This window comes from Aspergillus heteromorphus, assembly GCF_003184545.1.
Source record: "Aspergillus heteromorphus CBS 117.55 chromosome Unknown BO70scaffold_24, whole genome shotgun sequence".
NCBI classification, from domain to species: Eukaryota; Fungi; Ascomycota; class Eurotiomycetes; order Eurotiales; family Aspergillaceae; genus Aspergillus; species Aspergillus heteromorphus.
In genome coordinates this window covers 182,108-195,681 of record NW_020290429.1, presented here as the reverse complement: position 1 = coordinate 195,681, position 13,574 = coordinate 182,108, and the positions used below count along the sequence as shown (strand labels likewise).

The 13,574-nt window shown below is 56.8% G+C and overlaps 6 protein-coding genes across 6 annotated transcripts; 3 read left to right on the top strand and 3 right to left on the bottom strand.

Moving 5' to 3' along the window:
• Nucleotides 1-109: 109 nt before the first annotated feature.
• psf2 (DNA replication protein PSF2) lies at nt 110-1,438 on the bottom strand. Its single transcript, XM_025540460.1, has 3 exons — nt 1,221-1,438; nt 528-1,129; nt 110-429 (listed from the first exon to the last, which is right to left on the bottom strand). Exons 1-3 carry the CDS (start codon nt 1,332-1,334, stop codon nt 321-323), a joined length of 825 nt encoding a protein of 274 aa, XP_025396789.1. The 5' UTR covers nt 1,335-1,438; the 3' UTR covers nt 110-320.
• A 151-nt stretch (nt 1,439-1,589) lies between these two features.
• alg10 (dolichyl-P-Glc:Glc(2)Man(9)GlcNAc(2)-PP-dolichol alpha-1,2- glucosyltransferase) lies at nt 1,590-3,670 on the top strand. The gene is made up of 3 exons (XM_025540459.1): nt 1,590-2,401; nt 2,470-2,607; nt 2,657-3,670. The coding sequence occupies exons 1-3, from the start codon at nt 1,645-1,647 to the stop codon at nt 3,598-3,600; spliced, it is 1,839 nt and encodes a 612-aa protein (XP_025396788.1). The 5' UTR covers nt 1,590-1,644; the 3' UTR covers nt 3,601-3,670.
• A 233-nt stretch (nt 3,671-3,903) lies between these two features.
• Nucleotides 3,904-6,109, top strand: BO70DRAFT_412994 (tyrosyl-DNA phosphodiesterase 1; the record flags this gene model as incomplete). Its single annotated transcript, XM_025547322.1, has 4 exons — nt 3,904-4,395; nt 4,531-4,643; nt 4,743-5,145; nt 5,199-6,109. The coding sequence occupies 4 exons, from the start codon at nt 3,904-3,906 to the stop codon at nt 5,931-5,933; spliced, it is 1,743 nt and encodes a 580-aa protein (XP_025396787.1). The 3' UTR covers nt 5,934-6,109.
• On the bottom strand, nt 6,087-6,867 carry BO70DRAFT_398843 (acyl-CoA binding protein; the record flags this gene model as incomplete). The annotated part of the gene is made up of 3 exons (XM_025546815.1): nt 6,087-6,206; nt 6,349-6,414; nt 6,616-6,867. The coding sequence occupies 3 exons, from the start codon at nt 6,865-6,867 to the stop codon at nt 6,087-6,089; spliced, it is 438 nt and encodes a 145-aa protein (XP_025396786.1).
• Nucleotides 6,868-9,394: 2,527 nt separating this feature from the next.
• Nucleotides 9,395-9,880, bottom strand: BO70DRAFT_373107 (RpiB/LacA/LacB family sugar-phosphate isomerase; the record flags this gene model as incomplete). The annotated part of the gene is made up of 1 exon (XM_025544894.1): nt 9,395-9,880. One exon carries the CDS (start codon nt 9,878-9,880, stop codon nt 9,395-9,397), a length of 486 nt encoding a protein of 161 aa, XP_025396785.1.
• A 1,912-nt stretch (nt 9,881-11,792) lies between these two features.
• Nucleotides 11,793-13,085, top strand: BO70DRAFT_108930 (triose-phosphate isomerase). Its single transcript, XM_025537859.1, has 2 exons — nt 11,793-11,911; nt 11,974-13,085. The coding sequence occupies exon 2, from the start codon at nt 12,097-12,099 to the stop codon at nt 12,940-12,942; it is 846 nt and encodes a 281-aa protein (XP_025396784.1). The 5' UTR covers nt 11,793-11,911; nt 11,974-12,096; the 3' UTR covers nt 12,943-13,085.
• Nucleotides 13,086-13,574: the final 489 nt, after the last annotated feature.

Sequence of the window (13,574 nt, the reverse complement as noted above, 5' to 3'; positions counted from 1 at the left end):
GGGCGGGTTTTCGTCGGGCCAGCAAAGCGTCGCATGCGTGGTGTTTTTCGTTGGAGGAATGCAACCGGGCTAGAATGATCATTCAACAAATTCATCTATCCATTCAATTCATCCATTATGGAGTCTCTACTCTCTCTAGTCGTCAAGCCATCAATCCATGCAATGGGATATAAATAGGGTATATATATATACAGATCAAGTGTCTCCGAGTCCCTTGAATGGATGCGCGCAATGCCAATCATGTCATGTACCGTATACGTCCGAGAACTCCAACCAAAAGCATCAACCAACCAGCCAGCCAGCCAGCCAGCCCGAACAACTTAAAACTCCATATCATCTTCATAGTCCTGCGACGCATCATATCCGCCATTAGCCATCTCCTCGGCCAACTCCTCCCTGCGCGCCTGTTCCTTGGACGCGCCAATCCGTCTATCTCGTTAGCACCCGATCGAACAAGAGAAAGAGAAAAAGACGAATAGTAAGAAGAAAGGGAGGGCAAAGGAAAAAAAAGAAAAAGAAAAACATACCTCAACCCATCCACCACACCAGCAATAAACCCCCTCCCCTCACCGACCTCCATTGCGCCCACACCTGTCAACGCAACCCCCCCGCCCCCAACAGCCGCCGCATCCAACACCTCCACCCCCGAGCGAATCTTCGCCGTCCTCACCTCCCTCAACTCCTTCAACAGCCGTCTCGTCTGATCCGGCTCCACCAGATCATCGCTCGCCGCGTCCAGCAGCATCGTCCCCACCTCCAGCCAGTGGAACGGCAGCGCCGGCGGCTCGCCGGGCGGGATGTGATCGCGCGCCACGTTCTGGGGCAGGAACGGCGGCGTCGGGTAGTATTTGTCGCCGTCGGGGGTGTAGCGCGGGACGGGGGCGGCGACGGCGCGGTCTCGGTCTCGGTCTCGGTGCGCGAGGGTCGGTTGCCCTGGGAGCGGTGGTGGGGGGGAGAACGCGTGCTGGTATTCGTCGTTTTGGGTCTCGATTTCCAGGATCAGTTCGAGGGATTCCGGGTGTAGCCAGGGTGGGGGGAGGATGTTGGCGCGGCGTTGGCGTTTGAGGAGGAGGGCGAGCCAGAGGGGGAGTGTGGTACGGCGTGGGGGGAGGAGGGTGGGGAGGGAGCCCTGTTTGTTGTTGTAGACGGGGGTTTGTTAGGATGGATGAATGAATGGAGGGAGATTATGGCGATAGGAAGGAGGAGGGGGGGGGACGTACACCGAGTAGTTCGAGTCCATCGAGACGCTGGCGAGGCAGCACAGTCACCATCTCCATCTCGGCCAGGAAGGAGATCTCCGGGGGCGTGATGCCCCGCGGGAGGGGAAACGCCATGGATTAGACCCTCACGGACGGCGCGGACGAGGAGAAGTGTCAGCGGCGGGGCGGAGCTGTTGGCCCAGAGTGTTCCATGCCCTGGAGAGTCTCGATTGTGGTTGAATGGGCTCGTCTTCAACGGTCAAACTCGAAGATCGCGATGGCCGGCAATTGCCCGATGCGGAGTGTTTGTGCGGTTTGCATGCGATCCGGCCGGCGGGAGTGGATTTGGTGAGTGGATTGGATTAAATGACAGCAGCTCCTTACAACTTACAACTGTCTCTAGAGACAGCTGGTTCACTCCTTTCCAACTGTTTCCCACCAGACCATGAATGCGCAACCCAAGTCGGGCCTGGCCCTGGCGGCCCGCTATGCCATTCCCTTCGTGCTGCTGGTCTTCCCCATCTGGCTGACGCAGATCAACGCCGTCGTCCCCGACCCGTATCTGGACGAGGCCTTCCACGTCCCCCAGGCCCAGGCCTACTGGGCTGGCCGCTGGACGCACTGGGATCCCAAGCTCACCACCCCCCCGGGCCTGTATCTCTGGTCCTATGTGCTCTGTGTCGCCGCCCTCTTCCTGCGCGGCTCCCCCACGGCCCTCACCCCGGAAGCTCTCCGCGCCACCAACGTGGCCGCCGCCGCCGTCGCGCTGCCCCTGCGACTGCAGACCTTGCTGGACAGCTTGCGCAAGAAACGCAACACCCGACCGTCCGGCGCCTGGCTGAGCCACACCGTGCTGAACATCTGTCTCTTCCCCCCGCTGTTCTTCTTCTCCGGCCTGTATTACACCGATATCCTGGCGCTGCTGGTGGTCATTGAGGCGTACAACTGGGACTTGAAGCGCTCGGCGCAGGGTGGGCTCGCTCCGCTGCAGACTGCGGTGTTTGTTGTGCTGGGTCTGGCTGCGCTGGCTTTTCGTCAGACAAACATCTTCTGGGTGTCGATCTTTCTGGGCGGATTGCAGGTCGTTCGGCAGTTGCGCCGCAATTCCAAGAAGTGCGGAGCGTCGGGCTTGGCGGATGTCGCGAAGGCCGCGTGGCAGAATGAGCTGTATGATCCGTTTGTGTCGGAGGCTTCGTTTGCAGGTGAGTTGCCTATGTTGGGGCTGTGTGTGTGTGTGTGTGTGTGTGTGGCTTGCTGCTGACGGGGGTAGACTACTTCAAGACCGCCGTGTCGCTGGTCATGGTTGCGGTGAACAACCTCGGGACCGTGATGGGGTCCGCGATCCCGTATCTTCTCATACTGGCAGGATTTGGGGCATTTGTGGTGTGGAATGATGGCGTCGTTTTGGGTATGTGGTATGCTTGATGGTGTTTATGGGCCGAGCTGACAATGGGCAGGACATAAGGAGTTCCACACTGCGGGCTTACATCTGCCGCAGATGCTGTACATCTGGCCTTACATCGTGTTCTTCTCGTGGCCCATCCTCCTCTCGCCGGTCATCAACATGGCCCTGCCGAAGTCTCTCGTGCCCAAGTTCATTGACTACGGCTTCCCGAAGAAGCAGACGGGTCTCCCCGCGCTGTTGACGGCGCTGGCTGTCATCCCGATGATGCTGGCCGTGGTGCATTTCAACACCATCGTCCACCCGTTCACCCTGGCCGACAACCGCCACTATGTGTTCTATGTCTTCCGCATCTTGCTGCGCATCCACCCGGCCATCAAGTACGCCGCGGTCGTGGTCTACTTCCTGTGCGCGTGGATGGTCCTCTCCGCCTTTGGATTCTCCACCGTGGTCACAGCCCCCCAGCTGGGGCGTGTTCCGCAGACCACCGAACCCGAGGAGAAGACAGCGCCGAAAGAGCCCAGTTCGAAGAAGGAAGCCAGTAGTTCGAAGAAGGCAGACCGCAAGAAGGCCTCCCAGCCCCAGCCCCAGCCCCCGAAGCCGGAGCCGATCTCCTTCGAAGCGTTCGCCCGGATCCAGGAGCACATCGTGCAGCGCCAGAAGCAGCACCAGGGCATGCCGCAGGTCAGCTTCGTGCTGGTCTGGCTGGCGGCCACGGCGCTCTCGCTGATCACCGCGCCCCTTGTCGAGCCGCGCTACTTCATCATCCCGTGGGTGATGTGGCGTCTTCACCTGCCGCCGCAGCCCACGCCGCTGGTGCACCGACAGCGCCCTCGCGATGCGACTGCGGAGTTGAACGCGAAGGTTGCCACCAACATGGCGCTGTTTCTGGAGACATACTGGTTCCTGGTGATCAATGCGGTGACCGGGTACGTCTTCCTGTACTGTGGGTTCGAGTGGCCTCAGGAACCGGGCAAGATTCAGCGGTTCATGTGGTGATATCAGGATTATCTTAGTGTAGTGGATTGTAGTGTAGTGTATATTGTGTATTATTAGGTGTACATTAGTGAAGAGATGTTCTTTTTATTCCCATTTCATTAATGCTATAAGATATACTTCATAATCTGTGGCAGAGAAAACAGTCGGTTAAATTTACGAGGTAATGCCAGTGGTGGTGGTGGTGGTGAGCAAAACCGACGTTCCTGCTGCGCGACATGCGCCTCCCATCAATCACTGCACTCATCCATCCATCCATCCATCCCCATCTTTCTCCCTCCGCAACTCCCACCAGCACCACCCACCATGGACGAAACCAACCGTCCCTCGAAAAGAGCCAAACGCACCCCCAACCCCAATCCATCCTCCTCCCCTCTATCTCTCTCAGGATCCCGCCTCTCATCCCTCCACCGACCCATCACCCCCCCATCCCTCTCCCGCTCCAACCCCAACCCACCACAACCACCACAACCACCACAATCACCACCACCACTACACCACCAGGAATCCCCTTCCAACCCAACCCCCAAACCAAAACCCAATCCCATCATAATCCCCTCCCCCATCCAACTAACCCACATCCGCGACCTCCCCCCCTCCTCGCCCTACAACCTCTCCACCGTCCGTCTGCGAGATATCCTCGGCGACCCGCTGATCAAAGAATGCTGGCAGTTCAACTACCTCATCGATGTGGATTTTCTCATGGGCCAGTTCGATGAGGATGTTAGGGGGTTGGTCAAGGTGAGGGTTGTGCATGGGTCGTGGAGGAGGGAGGCGGAGAATAGGGTTGCTATTGAGGTGGGTTTTCTTTCTTCTCTCTCTCTCTCTCTCTATACATATATAAATCTTTCTTGGTTATTTTTTTTGAGGGTTTGGGGGGATGTTTTGTTTCTTTGGAATGGGATTGAACTGGGCTAATATGGCAGGGAACAGGAAGCGTGTGCTCGATACCCCAATGTTGAGGCTATTGTTGCGTATATGCCGGAGCCGTTCGGGACGCATCATTCTAAGATGATGGTTTTGGTGAGGCATGATGGGTTTGCTCAGTGAGTCCTTTTTTTTTTCCCTTTCCCTCTAACTAATTCTGGTGGTGGTGGTGTGTCTGTGTCTGCTTGAGAGAAAGGTGGTGTTAATTCATGCACCAGGGTGGTCATTCACACGGCGAACATGATCTCCGGGGACTGGGCCAATATGTGCCAGGCCGTGTGGCGATCTCCACTGCTGCCGCTCCTGAAGGATAGCAAGTCAGTAGCAAAAGTAAACGACCCCCGCGGCACCGGAGTACGATTCAAGCGCGATCTCCTCGCGTACCTGAAAGCGTATGGACCCAAGAAGACAGGCCCGCTGGTTGAGCAGCTATCGCAGTATGATTTCAGCGCTGTTCGCGCCGCTCTAGTTGCGAGTGTGCCTTCGAAGCAGAGGATGAACGTGAGCACTGAGTCGTCGGGAGTTTCGACGAAGACGCTGTGGGGGTGGCCAGCTTTAAGGGATGTGCTGCGATCAGTCCCTGTTGGGAGGGACGGAGGAAGACCGCAGATTGTCACGCAGGTAGGTAGATCGTCCGCTTCTCGGTGGTTGTGATATTGCGCTGACAAGCACAGATATCCTCTGTTGCATCTCTCGGGCAGACGGATAAATGGCTGAAGGAGGTCTTCTTCGCGTCTCTGGCGCCGTCGTCTACAGCGGTCACTACGAAGCCGGCGTTCTCGATCATCTTCCCCACGTCAGACGAGATCCGTCGCTCGTTGAACGGCTACGGGTCGGGCGGCTCGATACACATGAAACTGCAGAGCGCGGCGCAGCAGAAGCAGCTGCAGTATATGCGGCCGTATCTGTGCCACTGGGCGGGTGATGTCGAAGAAACAGATACGAAGACTACGCAGCGGAGGTGGAGGCGGGATGCCGGGCGTCGTCGCGCGGCGCCGCATATCAAAACGTATGTCCGGTTCGCGACGGACGAGATGGATACGATCGACTGGGCGATGGTGACGTCGGCGAATCTGTCCACGCAGGCGTGGGGAGCCGCCGTCAACGCGAACGGGGAGGTGCGGATCTGCAGCTGGGAGATCGGGGTGGTGGTGTGGCCGGATCTGCTCGTGGATGCAGGTTCCGGTAGTGACACAGACGCGGACGCAGCCACCGGACAAACAGTAATGGTCCCTTGCTTCGGGAAAGACACGCCCGACGAAACCGCCGCCGCAGACGCAGACACTACCATCGGCTTCCGCATGCCCTACGACCTCCCTCTCACGCGATACAGCGCGGAGGACGTGCCGTGGTGCGCAACCGCCGGCCACAGCGAACCCGACTGGCTGGGCCAGACCTGGGAGGATTGAGGATTGAGAAACCGCAGTGTTCAATTCATGTCTGATGGATGATATGCATGCAAGCTCATAAGTTCATCGTTTACCCCACCCGCATCCCCTACTCTATACATCCCGTTGAGCTGCCGGATGTACATCGTCTGCCCCACCCACACATCGCTAAATCTAAGCATCGCGGGTACCGTACTTCTCGACCAGGGTGTTGACCTGCTGGATGTACAGGGCCTGGGCGCGGAACTCGCTGATGTGGCTGATTCCCTTCCACGCGTTGTACTTGAACTTGGCCTGTGAGGTGATGGTATTGTCAGCGCTGTTATAGATATCATCACATCATCACACTTATCAGATCATGATCGTGTCATGATCATCGAATAATATCATAATCAAAGAAAGAAAATACGTAAGAGAAAGAAGAAAGAAAACCTACCTCCATCTGGTAAAACGACGGCTCAGCGGGCGTCTGGTTCTGAGCACGCTTGAAGTACTTGTACAGCTACACCGCACCAAAAAAAACAACAACAACACGATTAGCATGATCCCATTCCAATAACAATCCACCCTCCACATAACCAACTCCAGCACCGGACGTGGGTATAGGTATAAGGTATAAGGCATAGGCATAGGTGCAGGTATAAGGCATAGGTATAGGTGCAGGTATAAGGCATAGGTATAGGTGCAGATGTACGGATCATACCTCCAACTTCTCATCCGACCCCGGCTCGGCAGTCAACATCTTGACCAGAACAGTGGCATACTCGAAGCCGCTCTTCAGGGCAACGACCTGCTCGCCCTCGACCGTGGCGTCGTCATCGCCAGCCAGCACGGCCTCGACGGCCGCCGATAGAGCCGAGAGATCGACCTTGGCCGCGGCGGTCTGCACCTCCGCGGTGTACTTCTCGTTGGACTGGGAGGCGATGAGGGCGGCGGTGAAGGCGGGGACGGACATTTTTTTGAATGTTTGCGGGGGTGGGTTGGGTTTGGAAGATGAGATGAGATGAGATGTTTGGAAGGGTGGAAGTGAGGTGAGGTTTGAGGGGAGGAAAGAGGAAAGAGGAGAGAAGAGAGGAGAGAGGAGAGAAGAGGGGTTGGTTGAGGTGAAGTGGGGTGGGGAAGGGGGGTTTGTTGATTTGGTGGGGGTGGATGCCTGATTGCCTGAGTGCCTGATTTATCAACAAGAATTACTTAGTTATTACGATTGGCATTATTGTTGCTGATACGGACTGTACTGCCTGGGGTGATTTGCTAATACTAATGATGATAGTGGTATTTTTAGTGGTACTAGGTAGTACTAGGTAGTGTAGCAGATGGCAATAATATATCAGTGGTAGCAGTAGTAGTTAGTTATACAAAATAGTCAAGTTACAAGTTGTCTTATATACAATCTTAATCTTAATCTATCCCAACGCCGCCGCCCCCCCCCAATGCTCGCTAATTTGGGTATACAGATAGATATATAGATAGATGATCGATGATAATACTACCAATCCACCGCCCAGCCATTCTTGTCCAGAAACTCCTCGCACGCGGCCTTGAGCGCGTAGTTCGGCCGCAGATCAGCCACCGTCATGGGCGCGCGCGTGATCGGGTCGACCTTGGCCTGCTCGACGTACTTGGTGATGCCGATGCGGTCGAAGCTGGTGCCGGAGGGTGTGATGACTGGGTCGTGCATGATCTCGAATGTGATCCCGTCGATGAGGTAGTCGGGGACGATCTGGATTGGTGATGTTAGCATATGTATATATACCCTCATTCTCCCCCCTCCCCACCCAAAAGACCAGAAGAAAGAAAGAAAGAAAGAAAGAAAGAAAGAAAGAAAGAAAACTCACCCGCTCAGCAACCTCCCCCTTACTCGCCCGCTCCCACACCCCCCTCACAGCCCTCACCACCCTTTCCCCCTCGCCCCTGACCCCCTCTCATCCTCCCCAAACCCCACCACGCCAATCTCGCCCCTCTCCAACCGTGCCTTCAGCTCCTGCACGCCCCTCTCCACCTCCCCCTCCACCAAGCCCTCCACGCGCGCCAACACCTCATCCTCCTCCCGCAGCCGCGCCGTCTCCTTCGCCGCCCAAACCGCCTGCTTCGCCCGCAGCACCATCCTCGACAGATTCTCCGTCTGCGCGTTCTTCGACCCCAGACTGAGCCGGTACGCGTCGATCGCCACCTCGTAGGCCTCCTGGGGCCGGTGCAGACCGAGCAGTGCCTGCGACAGGTAGTAGCTGGATTTCAGGCTCGTGGGGGATTTCGTCCCGTAGAGGGTGATGGCTTGGCGCGCGTCGTGTTCGGCGGAGGCGTGGTTTTCGAGTCGGAGGTGGGTGAGCGCGCGATTCGTGAAGAAGGTCGGTTCGGTGGGGTTTTTGAGGATACTTTTGGTGATGGGGTTTTCTTGTTAGTTTGGAAGATAGGAGAGGGGTGGAGGGGGTTGAGGGGAGGTCTCACGCCTGCGAATACATCTCCTCCGCGCCATTGTAATCGCCTTCTTTGAAGAGCTTGTTGCCCTTTTCTTTGAGTTCGAAGGACATTTTGTCTGTTTGTTTGTTTGTTTGTTCTTCCGTCTGGCTCACTCTCAACTCTCTCTCTCTCTCTCTCTCTCTCTCTCTCTATATGCCGCTGTATGTGTGGGGTAGATGGTTGTCGTGACAGACCCTCCCTCCTTTTCGCCGTGGACAAATAAAGACGAGGGGACTGACTGGCTGTCGGCGGATTCGGATATCGGGGAGTGGAAGTGGGGCGGATGATCCGCTCCTGCCAACTAACTAAACAAACAGTGTTGTTAGTTAGTGGGTGTGGGGGATGATCGGTCTCTTCTCTTCCATCTACATAGAATTCTGGATATCGAGCAATTGGTGTCGACTGATTGCATGGGAAGATAGGGTTGGTTGTACTCTTTCTGGGACGCAGTGGAGGGATCAGCCTGTCTGTCAACGACTCACTCGGACCACTGCTCGTGCGGGAATCGAGATGTGTCAGAGAGCAAGATGCCTATCGTCTTATAAAGATGGATGGCGTCGAAGCTGCTCGATCCCCGCAGAATAGAGATGAGTCAGCACCCAGCAGTGTAGTTAACTAACCATCGCTGATTGTATGGATTGGTATATCGAAAGATGCCAAGTACAGAGGGGAACAGTTGGAGGTATAGTATAATCTACAAGCTACAGAACAGAGCTACCAGCACAATAGACCTTGTATGACAATTTGTAGGATTTGTTGATTTATGACAATTCATCTCCCGATTGCTTTCTCGAATAACATGGCCGGCCATTCATCCGTACACTCGTGGTATCGTTGCTCATTCTGATTATTGCAGGCCGGTCCTGCCGCGCCACGCGTCGCTGAAACTGAAGGAATAGATAAGATGGGATAGGATAGATATGGTAACACGGCGGGGAGGCGGGCTCCGGCGCTTCGGACTGTGGTCGGTCTGGATTGTCTTGACCAAGAGGAGAGGTGAAGGGAAGGTGTGGGTGTCGGGCAAGTTAAACGGCCGTCGCAAACTCCTTCTCGTAGTCGGAGATGGCCTGCACCTTGGCGGCGGAGGCGCTCTTGGGGTCGAAGCGGTAGGTCACCCACTCGTTGGCCAGCTTCTTGGCCAGCTCGATGCCGATGACGCGCTGGCCGAAGCACAGCACCTGGGCGTCGTTGCTGAGGATGGAGCGCTCGACGGAGAACGAGTCGTGGGCCGTGACGGCGCGGATGCCGGGCACCTTGTTGGCGGAGATGGCGACTCCCAGGCCCGTGCCGCAGATGAACAGGCCCCGATCCGCCTGGCCCTCCTTGATGAGCCGGGCGCCCGCCACGGCCGGGTGCGGGTACGCCGTCTTGTCGGAGGTCGAGTTGACGCCGACGTCCTGGACGGACTCGACCAGGGGGTTCTTCTCCAGCGCCGCCTTGAGGATCTCCTTGTACGGCTGGCCGGCCTCGTCGCAGGCCATGACGATGCGGATGGGCTTGGTGTCAGACATGGTGGTAATGATGATGATGATAAGAGGTGAGGTGATTGATTGGTAGGTAGTGCTTTGAGCAGAGGTTTCTTGGAGAGGATGTTGAGGGATGAAGTGATGATGATGATGATGATGAAAATAGGCCATGGGAGAGAACGCGGCGACCTTTTATACCTTTTTTCCTCACCCTCCCCCCCCTGATCTGAAGGTGGGGATCGAGCCGTGCCTCTCGACCCAAAGTTGGGGAGGAATGTGAATGCAAGAGCAACAACAGAGGAATGGCCGGACAGTCCCAGGTTCCCTCCCAATAGGCATTATGCCTCATGCTTTGTTCTTTCATGCGCGATCCTCTGGATTCCCCACAGTCGAGGCGATCCAGCCAAGCCGGTTTTGCGCCGGAGGGACACTTGGTTCTGGCAGCTCCACCATGGCGTCATGAATGGTTGCATTCAAACCCAAATTATTGCTGCAACTGCAACTGAACTGCACTGTAAGTACTTCACCACAGGACTACTACTAGTTAACAACGCTAACAGTATAGTGAATGTGCTTGCGTAGGTTTTTTTTTCTGAACCAATGGTGCGGGCGATGGGCTATCGAACCTCGGAGCGTTTAGGGATCATCAGGAGGAGTTTTAGGTATGCCATCAGATACGGATGTCTCTTCCCCTTCACCCGATCGGTTCTGGTGCATTGCGTGCACCTCCGGATTTCTCCTTCCGGGAGGTGGAGGGGGAGACCGGAGAGAGAGAGAGAGAGAGAGAGAGAGAGATTATTACATTCCCGGAATTCCAATATTAATTAAATTAATACAGACTGAGGCATTCCAGGCAGACCGGGGCGGGGCTAACCGGACTGGGAAGCGGGCCTGCAAGTCAGGCCTAGTTCGGAAGTCTATCCTGGGCCATACAATCATTATGAGGAGGGATGATACGATTTAGAAAGAACTCCATCGTAACCGGTACTATAGTCCTCCGAGGTATACAGACTATCCTATACCCGAGGGCAGGGCAGTGTAGCCCGGTTTCGGGGTCGCTCTCTGACGGCATTCTTTGCTCATCGCAGATCCCCCCCTGTCCTCTCCGGGGTCCTCCGCCCGGAGGCTCAATGTTTGAACGTGGGAGATAACAGCAACATGATCGACCTGAGTACCGGAGGCAGGTGCACAGACATCTTGGACTATCTACAGAGTGCATGCTGGAAAAAGTAAATGAGCAATCCTCTCGGAACCACTGAGCTGGCCGAAGGGAAACAGGTGCAGCAACCGAAACTTGAGCTGTTCCGATCCATCCAAATTGTCCAAAATTGTCCAACATTAGACGGCCGCTGCTCCCTCCATCCGAGAGTAGTGATTGTATCAACCACGGCTGGCGATGGCAGTCCAGGCCTCGGCCGCAACACAAGCAAACAAAGTCAAACACCACGGGCCCCACATGCCCCCCTGTGATAGGCCGTTAGAGGGCCGCTGACGTGCGATTGGGATAGACACGATATTGGATCATTGGATCATTGGATCATTGGATCATTGGATCATTTTCACCAAATAATAATATCCTCCCGATAATAATCCAGACAGCGAGACGGTGGATGGTTATTATTTCCCGGAGATTCGGTGTGTCTCCTGCACCCGCCTGGTCTGATCGCGATCAGCAGCAGCAACCTCTTCAACCCCTCTCGCTAGTTAGTATCTAGTAGAGTAGGTGTCAGTGGACGTGCACCGTGGCTGCTGCATCTCAGCCTCCCCTCCAGATCTCCAGATCTCTCCATCTCTGCGATCTCTGGGACTCCTGGGTCAAAGCAGCCCCGAGCAGCAAAACCGTGGCACCCAGTAGTACCACCCCAGCCACGGCCTTCCCCAGGTTCTCCAGCATCTGGAGTCAGCCTGACATCATTGGCTGGGGATTCTTCCTTGCTGGATGCCCAACTGGGATCCGTCTAGTGCCTGCCAGCAGCTAACCCGCATTAGTGTCTCCGTCGCAGCCTGATTGGCGGCTGCCCCTCTTTGCGCCGTTTCCCTGCTCTGGGTTGCCTTGTTCCAACTCCTCAGCATCTTGTCGGTGACCCTGTTCTCTACGTCTTACGACCAAACACTTACGGAGAACCGTGGCTTACTAGCAGCTTGCGGACTCCCAGATAAAAAAAACACTACCGTCATCCTGATCCGAGTCCAGCCTCCCTCCATTGTGCCTTGATTGCGACGAAGCCATCCCGGGATAGCATCCACCAGACCACGCAGCCATGGCGCCCCCGACCTACCCCGTTCTCCCGAAGAACCTGCTCATCATCTCGCTGAAGATGTACTTCACCCCAGCCCGCACCCTCGACTACTGCCGCGCCCTCCTCGCCCCCGAAAACGGCATCGTCCGCCCCGAGAACCGCGCCAAGCTGCTGCTGGCCCTGGTCCCGGACTTCCTGACCATCTACCCCTGTGCGGAGATCATCAGGAACTGGGAGGCCACCCTGCCCCCGGACGACACCCCGTCGTTACCGGCCCCGTTCCTGCTCGGGGCCCAGGACTGCTTCTGGGAGCCATTGGGTGCCTACACCGGCGAAGTCTCGCCCCAGGCGCTCCGTGCCACGGGCGTCTCCATCGTCGAGCTGGGCCACGCGGAGCGCCGCGACCTTTTCGGTGAAACCGACGCGCAGACCGGCCGCAAAGCCGCCGCGGCGTGCGCCCAGGGGATGGTCCCGCTGGTGTGCATCGGGGAGATCACGGCGCCGGGACCCGTGGCCTCGCAGGCGGTCGGCCACGCCGTCAGCGAATGCGCCAGCCAGATCCAGGCGGTGCTCACGGCGATCCCCGCGGACGCGCCGGTGATTTTCGCGTACGAGCCGGTCTGGGCGATTGGGAAGCCCGCGCCGGCGGGCGTGGATCACATCGCGGCGGTGGTGGGCGGGCTCCAGGCGGTGATTGGCACCCGCGCGGGGGAGGTCCGCATCCTGTACGGGGGAAGCGCCGGGCCCGGGCTGTGGGGCCCCGGCGGTCTGGGGAAGGCCGTCGACGGCATGTTCCTGGGCCGATTCGCGCACGAGATTGAGGGGGTCCGCCGGGTGGTCAGGGAGGTCGAAGACACGTTGGCATGATTGCGATCGGGTTGCCCGGCTGGGATGTCTCGGGCGCGAGACTTAGTACAGATACTGCTACGGAAGTAGTGCTTTTGACGCCAGAGGGCTAAGGGCTAGGGAGAGATCACGCGGGATGTATACACAATTTAGACTGGCCCCTTTTACTACTTCACTTTCTTTGACTTTGATATCCACCGGCCGGGTATCCCGTTCAGGAAACCCGACCAGCCCCATTTGCCTAGACTGGATTGACACAGTCCGGCCTGGGGCATCCGGCCCATCATCCATGGATGGCCCGTCCGTCTACTTGCTCAAACCGGCAATGCCGAAATCCCCCGACGGATGGATATTCTCGAAGGAAGCGGATCGCACAGGCGATGCCACCTGGGCATCTAGGCCCGGCCCTGGACTTGCAGTCCCGTGAGGTTGAAGAAAATTTCGGCGGCCTGCATGGCCTGTCACCCAGTGCCACCTGACCTGAGTCTGACCCACTCCCCATGCGATCGATCCAGAGCCAACGGTTATACTTTTGATTTTAATCTGAGGAATCACATTCGGAGATTGACGGTGAAGGTTGTTTGTCTTGTCCGTCCGTCTGTCCACTGATCGCGAGGCACGTGGCATGGAGTGGATTGCATCTTCAGGGCCAT